The sequence below is a fragment of the Chiloscyllium plagiosum genome, chromosome 25 (genome assembly GCF_004010195.1).
Source record: "Chiloscyllium plagiosum isolate BGI_BamShark_2017 chromosome 25, ASM401019v2, whole genome shotgun sequence".
NCBI classification, from domain to species: Eukaryota; Metazoa; Chordata; class Chondrichthyes; order Orectolobiformes; family Hemiscylliidae; genus Chiloscyllium; species Chiloscyllium plagiosum.
This window is the reverse complement of record NC_057734.1, coordinates 12,444,047-12,453,506: the sequence shown is the minus strand read 5'-3', so window position 1 is coordinate 12,453,506 and position 9,460 is coordinate 12,444,047. Positions and strand designations below refer to the sequence as shown.

Sequence of the window (9,460 nt, the reverse complement as noted above, 5' to 3'; positions counted from 1 at the left end):
CTCCTCCCCCAAGTCCCTCCTCCCTACCTTTTATCTTAGCCTGCTTGGCACACCCTCCTCATCCCTGAAGAAGGGCTTATGCCCGAAATGTCGATTCTCCTGCTCCTTTGATGCTGCCTGGCCTAGTGTGCTTTTCCAGCAACACATTTTTCAGCATTGAGTAGCAATGTCAAACTTTTTTCAAAAACTAAGCAAGTTTATGATAATTCACAGTTTGAGCCTCCTTGCTAGTACACCAATAATTGTTTCTTCATGTTTACGAAAATATATTTTATAGACTAAAAGCAGAACTTATTTTGATTCCTTTTATTTAGTGATTTCTTAAATTAGTTCTCTTTCTGTGGGCGAACTGAACTAGCACTGCTAAATTTTGTCAGTTTGTGCTGTGAAATTGTCACTTGGGGACTGGATTAAGATTTGTTTTCAGCAATGCTTCTGGATGATACAAATTAGAAGCAGGTTAACACTCCTTGTACTATACAGTGAAATTATGTTGTGGTCCCTTTAAAGAATATGTTAGTGGAAAAGAACAGCAGGTCGGGCAGCATCTGAGGAGCAGGAGAATTTGATGTTTCAGGTGTAAGCTGGCTCAAAGGTAGAAGACAGAGGGTGGTGGTGTAGGGTTATTTTTCACACAAGGAGTGCCACAAGGATTGGTGCTGGGTCCACTACTTTTCATCATTTATACAAATGATTTGGATGTGAGCATAAGAGGTACAGTTTGTAATTTTGCAAATGACACCAAAATTGGAAGTGTAGTGGACAGCGAAGAGGGGTTACCTCCGATTACAATGGGATCTTGGTCAGATGGGCCAACGGGCTGAGGAGTGGCAGAGGAGTGGAGTTTAACTTAGATAAATGCGAGGTGCTGCATTTTGGAAAAGCAAATCTTAGCAGGACTTATACACTTAATGGTAAGGTCCGAGGGAGTGTTGCTGAACAAAGAGACCTTGGAGTGCAGGTTCATAGCTCCTTGAAAGTGGAGTCGCAGGTAGATAGGATAATGAAGGAGGCGTTTGGTATGCTTTCCTTTATTGGTCAGAGTATTGAGTATAGGAGTTGAGAGGTCATGTTGCTGCTGCACAGGTCATTAGTTAGGCCACTGTTGGAATATTGCGTGCAATTCTGGTCTCCTTTCTAACGGAAAGATGTTGTGAAACTTGAAAGGGTTCAGAAAAGATTTAAAAGGATGTTGCCAGGGTTGGAGGATTTGAGTTATAGGGAGAAGTTAACAGGCTGGGGCTGTTTTCCCTGGAGCGTCAGAGGCTGAGAGGTGACCTTATAGAGACTTATAAAATCATGAGGGGCATGGATAGGATAAATAAACAAAGCCCTTTCCCTGGGGTCGAGGAGTATAGAACTAGAGGGCATAGGTTTAGGGTGAGAGAAAAGCTCTAAAAGAGGCCTAAGGGGCAACAGTGGGTGGCACAGTGGCACAGTGGTTAGCACTGCTGCCTCACAGCGCCAGAGACTCTGGTTCAATTCCCGCCTCAGGCGACTGACTGTGTGGAGTTTGCACGTTCTTCCCGTGTCTGCCTGGATTTCCTCCGGGTGCTCCGGTTTCCTCCCACAGTCCAAAGATGTGCAGGTCAGGTGAATTGGCCATGCTAAATTGTCTGTAGTATTAGTTAAGGGGTAAATGTAGGGTTATGGGTGGGTTTCGCTTCGGCGGGTCGGTGTTGACTTGTTGGGCCGAAGGGCTTGTTTCCACACTGTAAAGTAATCTAATCTAATCTAATCTAATTTTCCACACAGAGGGTAGTACGTGTATGAAATGTGGTGGAGGCTAGTACGATTGCAACATTTAAAAGGCATCTGGTTGGGTATAAGTATAGAAGTGGTTTGGAGGGATATGGGCCAGGTTCTGGCAGGTGGAACTAGATTGGGTTGGGATATCTGGTCGGCATGTACGAGTTGGACCGAAGGGTCTGTTTCCGCGCTGTGCATCTCTAGGACCCTAACCCCTTCACCAGGAATGAAGCTTGTGGGCTGGGTGGGTGGGGTTGGGGTGAAGGTAGCTGAGAAAGCAATAGGTTGGGGGAGGTGTTGGAGTGGATAGATGGGAAAGGTGATGACTAGGTCAGGAGGGCAGTGCCGAGTTGGAGGCTTTGGACTGGGATAATATGGGAGGAGGGGAAGTGAGGATGCTGTTGAAATCCACATTTATGCCATGTGGTTGCAGGATCCCAAGGCCCCTACGTCAGGGAGATGGGTCGCCGCCTTGTGGATCATCCCAGAGAACATCTGGGACTGCCAAACCGTTACCACTCAATGCCTGGAGGAAGAATGCCTCATTCCACTCCAACCCCTCCCCCAGCTTAATTTCACCTCCCTTCACATTATCCCAGTCCCAAGCCTCCAACTCGGCACCTCTTTCCTGACCTGTCCATCACCTTTCCCATTTATCAGCTCCAACACGCCCCAACCTATCACTACCTCCCTCACCTTCATCCACCTATGGCTTTCGCGGCTACCTCAACCACTCCTCCCCCTCCATTTATCTCTCAGCCACCGGCCTACAAGCCTCATTCTTGATGAAGGACTTATGCCCAAAACATCAATTCTCCTGCTGCTAAGATGCTGCGTGACCTGCTGTGCTTTTCCAGCACCACACTCTTCACTCTGATCTCCAGCATCCGCAGTCCTCACTCTCTCCTTTAAAGAATATGCCTGTTAACGCTAAACTTGAGAATCTGCTGTCTTCGGATTGAGATACAAGAGGGCATTATTCGACTGTCTTCCTGCCATTTTATTTGGTATCCCATTCCACCCTCCAAAAAATAGACTTTTAAAATTGGGGTTTTATGAATGTCCAAATGATGGAACAATATATCTGAAGCGTGACATTTAATGTTATGTTGCTTTCTTCAGAATCAGGAGTTCAAGTCTGTAAGATCGGTTTCATAGCATAGATGGAAAACATTTGCATTGCTATTGGAGCATTTTGCTGTTTGAGGTGTGGTCAAGATTTTTGAAAAATAAGGTAACATTTTTCAAAAAAAGACCTGAATTGCTTCTATTCCAGATCCTCGCTGGGCATCCATAAACAGGGGTGTTCTGATCTGCGATGACTGTTGCAGTGTACACCGTAGTCTGGGCCGGCATATCTCTCAGGTACGACACCTGACACACACACCATGGCCTCCCACACTGCTGCAGGTAAGGAATATTTTGTAATCTTGGCTCCTTGATGAATATAGGTTTGCTGCAGAAGTTCAAAGGGGAGCTAGATGAGTTCCTCCTCTTGCCTGATATCTGCCTTCATAGCATATTCAGTCCGATAAGGCTGAATCTTATAGTCATGCTGCTCTCCAGCCATCAGCAGCCATGTAATCTGCTGAGAAGTGCAAGTTGGGAAGAAGGTTTGAAGCCAGTTTTAGCCAATATCTCTCTGAAAATGAGAACTCTAGCCGTTGATTGATAAAATGCATTTCTACGGCCATAATAATCTATTTGCTCCATCTGATCTCACCGTCCAAGTGAAAGGGATGGCCATTTCCTGATAAATGTATAAAAATTGAAATAGGGACTTATTTGGGTGCATCATTATGTACTCCTAGTGGCTGATAGCAGCATTCTTAACAGATCAAGAAACAATTTATCTATTCACCCAGGTTGACTAAGATGAGACATGCAGGGATTGGATCTACTGCACTTGGGTCACATGGCTTCAATGAACTGGGAAGTCAATTGCTCAATTCTATTTGTTTATATTTCCATTTGTTGACTTTTGTGGGCCTCACCATTTAGAAAAGGCAGTTTTTAGTGCTATTGCCTCATTGATATATAATCCTTCAGCAATAACTTGAGATGAATGAAAATTAATGGAAACATGATGTAAGCAATATATGTGGCTCCTGTGGAATCACTGTGTATCTTTTGTAATCCAAGCAGAGAAGTAAAAAAGGAAAATGGGTAAGAGAAAAAAAATCTCAAACATGGAATCCTCTTCATGGAAAGTAAATAGATCCTAGTTAGAGATTGAGTTGTCACATCTTCCTGAGCTTTCCTAATTTTTACTGTGCTAGGATCATTTTTAACTTTTTGAAGTGCTAAAACTGGGCATTCCTTCTTGATGACATACCTTTTTCATTTTATGCTCTGTCTGACGAGTATGTGAACACTTTACACAGTTATGAGGTTACTGGTTTGCTGGATCATGTCAAGCTTGGTTTTAAAAAAAAATCCATGAGGCCTTAACCTTGTAGATCAGTCCAGCATAATTATTGTGGCTTCCGATCAGGGTTGTAACTGTAACCCTCATCGTGCTGTTGTTGCAAGTTACAAGGATTAATTCACTAAAGGTAGTGACTTATGAGTCCAACTGTGGTTATTTCCAAAACCCAACCCTTCAAGCCAGCTTGTGATATTTTAGGCTCTACTTAGCTATTATTTCCCTCATAATCTAACTCTTTAATCTCTCCAGAATGGAAGAAAATGCCCACGGCAGACGTGCCATCATTTGTAAAAGCATTAATGTCGATACTGTATTCCAGTCTAGCTTTTTTAAAATTTCAGATGGTGCAAACTCTTGTTAGCAATGGTGCCAATTCAATCTGGGAGCATTCGTTACTGGATCCTACTTCTCTAATGAGTGGAAAGCGCAAGGCCAGCCCTCAAGATAAAGTGCAGTAAGTATATCAAATCCTGCTTTATACTTCTATTTGATACACGGCTTGAATTTACAATAAGTATCTCTAGCATTTCAGTTGTTATTGGGTCAGTGAATCAGAAATGTGTTCTCCCTCCACAGTTGCTGCCAGAAATGCTGAGTACTTTCAATGGGAAGCTTTTTTAGACCATCCCATCTTATAAATCTTATTCTCTTGGTACTCATCTAAAATTTCAGTGTCCTCTTTGTTATCAGTTGGTAGTGCAATAGAAGATACTTTATGATTGCCCTGAAAAATTTAGATTAATTTCAGTTGTGCAATTAAATTCAGACTTCTGTTTATAGTCAGAGTCAGAGAGATGTACAGCATGGAAACAGACCCTTCGGTCCAAACCGTCCATGCCGACCAGACATCCCAACCCAAGCTAGTCCCACCTGCCAGCACCCGGCCCATATCCCTCCAAACCCTTCCTATTCATATACCCATCCAAACGCCTCTTAAATGTTGCAATTGTACCAGCCTCAACCACATCCTCTTGCAGCTCATTCCATACACGTACTACCCTCTGCGTGACAAAGTTGCCCCTTAGGTCTCTTTTATATCTTTTCCCTCTCACCCAAAACCTATGCCCTCTAGTTCTGGACTCCCCGACCCCAGGGAACAGACTTTGTCTATTTATCCTATCCATGCCCCTCATAATTTTGTAAACCTCTATAAGATCACCCCTCAGCCTCCGACGCTCTAGGGAAAGCAGCCCCAGCCTGTTCAGCCTCTCGCTGTAGCTCAGATCCTCCAACATTTCACAAGTGAAAATAAATCGATCTATGAAATGATTAAATTAACCTTTTGATAAATAGCAGGAATTAAAATTGTATGTCTCCCTCGCCACAAGCCAACCCTTGGAATTGGGAAGATATTTATGGAGCCATATAGAGGTTTGTGAAAGTCAGCTGAACAAAAATGAGGAAGATTGATCAGTCATTTAGTGGAATGAACAATTCATGTTCAAAACCTTTCAAAATCTCTAGTTGCAGAAAACTTGTACTGTAATAATGTTACAGCGAGCAACTCTGTATGCTAGGGCCCAGTATCAAAATGTTTGCAGAATGTTACATGGCTTTTAGTAAGTCCACTTAAAAAGCAAAATAATTGTTGATTTAAAATAAATAGAAAAGCATAGAATATGCCATTTGGCCTGCTCTGACATTTATCCTAATCATAGCTGATTGACTTACTCAGTAGCCTAATGTTGCGTTTTCCTCGTAAGTTTTGATCTCATTAGTCCCGAGTGTCATATCTAGGCAGAAGTGCGGGAAACCAGATTTTAGATTAGAGTGGTGCTGGAAAGGCACAGCAGGTCAGACAGCATCCGAGGAGCAGGAAAATCGACATCTCGGGCAAAAGCCCATCATCAGGAATTCCTGATGAAGGGCTTTTGCCCGAAACGTCGATTTTTTCTGCTCCTCGGATGCTGCCTGACCTGCTGTGCTTTTCCAGCACCACTCTAATCAAAAACCAAGTACCATATCTAGCCATTTCTTGATTACATTCAATGTTTTGGCATCCTGTAGTAATGAATTCCACAGGCTCACCACTCTTTGGGCGAAGAAATGTCTCCTCATCTACGTCCTAAATGGTCCACCCCGACCCCTCAGACTATGACTCCTGGTTCTGGATACACCCACTATTGGGAACTTCCTCCCTGCATCTAATCTGTCTAGTTTTAGATTAGATTACTTCATGTGGAAACAGGCCCTTCAGCCCATCAAATCCACACCGACCCTCCAAAGAGCATCCCACCCAGACCCATTCCCCTGCATTTACCCCTTCACCTAACACTACGGACAATTTAGCATGGCCAATTCACCTAACCTGCACATTTTTGGACTGTTAGTTCTGTCTAGTTCTGTTAGAATTTAAGGTTCCATAAGATCCACCCTCACTTGTCTGAACTTTAGTAAAAACTATCCTAATCAAGTCAATCTGTCCTGACCTCTCCAGAATCATAAGACACATTATATATTGGTCTTTTAGCTGTAGGATCTGGCTTCAGTTCTAATGAAGTCTGATAGTTTTCTACCTACTGTCTTCTGTCTGTACAAGTCTGAATGAATCATGTAAATACTTAAATTTTTATATAGCATCTTGACTTCTTGTTGAAAGGCCTTAAAGTGCTTGTGTGAACACAGCTAGTTGAGAATTGTAGAATATTATAGCACAGAAATTTTACCAATTGAGTCTACACTGGCTCTTTCAAAGAGTAAAATCAATCCCATCCTTCTGCACTTTCCCTGTGTCCCTGCATTTTTTTCCTCTAAATGCATATCCAATTTCATTTTAAAATTTTATGGAAATGGCCCACTGGCACCTGATCAGGCAATGCTCACAGCCAATTTTATGTAGCAAAATATTTTACTTCATGTCAACTCTGTTTCTTTTGCCAACACCTTTTAAATCTGAGCCCTCTGGTTAGTGATCCAGGAAACAGTTTCTCTTAATTTACTCTAATCCTTCACAATCTTTTACTGCATAAGCTTTCTCTCAGTCCACCCTGTACTACGGAGGACAATCCCATCTCCTCCAGTTTGACTATGTAACTGTAATCCCTGAAAGTATTCTCGTAAATTTTCTTCTCCTTCTCAAAATGTGTTGTGGGAAATGGGCACTTGTTTTAAACATGAAAATTTTAATTCTTACTAGGTTTGTACCATGGGTACCACTTATCTTCTGGTATATCCCACTGCAGGCTTTTGCATGTCTTAACTCTAAAAGCGATTGGAGCAGGGAGAAGTGTCTCACTGATGTTGTCATGATTGTTTAGTCACCATTTATTCACCAAGTTCACATGAAAAACGTAAGTTTGCTGTACTTAGTGAGTTGCTTGCATGCACAAAGCTATGCATCAGTAAGGGTGGATTACTGCAATTATAGGAAGGCAATTGCCACAGAACAATGCTGTGTCAATCCAGCACACATGAACGTTGTCTTTTTTCCAGTACTGGGCAGTAACTGGTATGGAACACACAGGAAATGTCACCCTAATAAAGTTGTGTTCTATTCAAAAATTGCAGCCGAAGCTTTTATGTAGATGGAGCTATGACAATTAAGGCAAAGTAGAGACAGCATTATTTTAAGTTTTTTTGCATGTATATCTTGGATTGTCTGAAATAGGTTTCATTTCTCCGTGCTGACACCACTTATTGAAATAACCATAAATCTCTCATGAGGCCGTGCCCCTTGACAAATCAACTCTTATTCGTTCCCAATAAATGTGCATTGTGGAATTTTTAGAACGTTTGCCTTATCAAACAAATTGCTCACCCTCTTTTCTTTTTCTTCACCATTCAGCCCCAGTAAAGCAGAATTTATCAGAGCCAAATATTCAATGCTGGCTTTCGTCCATCGCTTGCCATGTCGTGAGGATGATAGTGTTGCAGCCAAAGACCTGAGCAAAGTAAGCATCATAAGAAAAAGCATTAGCTTAATGAAACATTCAAAATATTTCTTTGGAACAAAGTTGCTAAAGTTGACTTAAGTCAATTCAGCGTAAATGGCTGAATTAAGTGTTGTTGCAATAGAAGTGTTTAATGTTATCACTATAATCATGTTAGCTATTGTATTAAATACTTCTGATTTGGATGTGTTGATGTTGGACTGGGGTGGGCAAAGTTTAAAAATCTCACAACACCAGGTTAGAGTCAAATAGGTTTATTTGGAAGCACTAGCTTTTGATGTGCTGCTTTATCATCAGGTGATTGGGGAATAGGAACATAAGACACAGAATTTATAGCAAAAGAGTTAGTGTCATGGAGATGTAATGATATTAAACAAATTTAGATGAAGTCTTTCATCTTTTAGAAGAGATATGCTAGTTTCAGTTCTTTAATATGTAAATTCCAGACCTACTTTAAAGTTACATTCTCAAGGTGGCTTCAGGTTTTCTATAGGTGCCATCTCCGCTCAGCCAATGCATTGAAAGGTGCAAGGTTAAAGTCTGTCTGTGTCCCAATGTTGAGTCAGACTGGTTCTATTCCTAATGTGTGCATATGAGAGAGGATCAGTGTGAGAGTGTATAGTGCAGTGGGTCACCTGTAGTATGACATGAACCCAAGGTTTCACTTGAGGCCATCTCCATGGGTACCGAACTTGGCTCCCACCCTCTGCTCGGCCACTTTGCGTTGTTATTTGTCCTGAAGTTCGCCTTGGAGGATGGTAACTGAAGGTCCGAGGCCTAATGTCCCATGCAGTGAATTGTTCCAACTGGGAGGGAACACTCTCTTGCCTGGTGATCATTGCGCAGTATCCATTCATCCGCTGGCAAGTCCGAGCAGATGCAACGACAATGTACCATGCCTCAGGGCATCCTTGCCTGAAGAGTCATGAGGTAAACAACGTTGGCCGGGTCATATGAGTACCTGCTGTGAGTATGGTGGGAGGTGTCCCCACACGTAATGGTAGTATCCATGTTGACACTCTGACACATCTTGCACCGGCTGCCATGACAGGGTTGTACGGTGTCGTTGTCTTTGTTGTCCTGAAGGCTGGGCAGTTTGCTGTGAACAGTGATCTGTTTGAGGTTTGGTGGTTGTTTTAAAGGCCAGAAGTGGAGGTGTGGGGAAGGTCTTGGCAAGGTGCTCATCTTCATCGATAATGTATGGCAGGCCGCAAAGAACATAGCGTAGGAATGTTCCCGGTTTGACTGGTCCATGGGTGTTGAGTTTCTGTAAGAAATCTGTAATGTGACAACAGAAGCTGGGGGTTGCCTATACGATGGATTTCAAGATACCTTCGACATAGCCAGAGAGATTCTCGCACAGGGACCCATTGCCTAATATGATGGGATTCCT

The 9,460-nt window shown here is 42.6% G+C and overlaps 1 protein-coding gene across 15 annotated transcripts in view; it reads left to right on the top strand.

Moving 5' to 3' along the window:
- The window catches only part of git2a (G protein-coupled receptor kinase interacting ArfGAP 2a), an 84,893-nt gene that overhangs the window by 14,063 nt on the left and 61,370 nt on the right, over positions 1 to 9,460 (top strand). For all 15 annotated transcript variants that reach the window (XM_043715504.1, XM_043715503.1, XM_043715514.1 and 12 more), the window contains exons 2-4: positions 3,026 to 3,159; positions 4,519 to 4,631; positions 7,962 to 8,067. In XM_043715504.1, the coding sequence (XP_043571439.1) occupies positions 3,026 to 3,159; positions 4,519 to 4,631; positions 7,962 to 8,067 (353 nt within the window). The remainder of the gene's footprint in view (positions 1 to 3,025; positions 3,160 to 4,518; positions 4,632 to 7,961; positions 8,068 to 9,460) is intronic.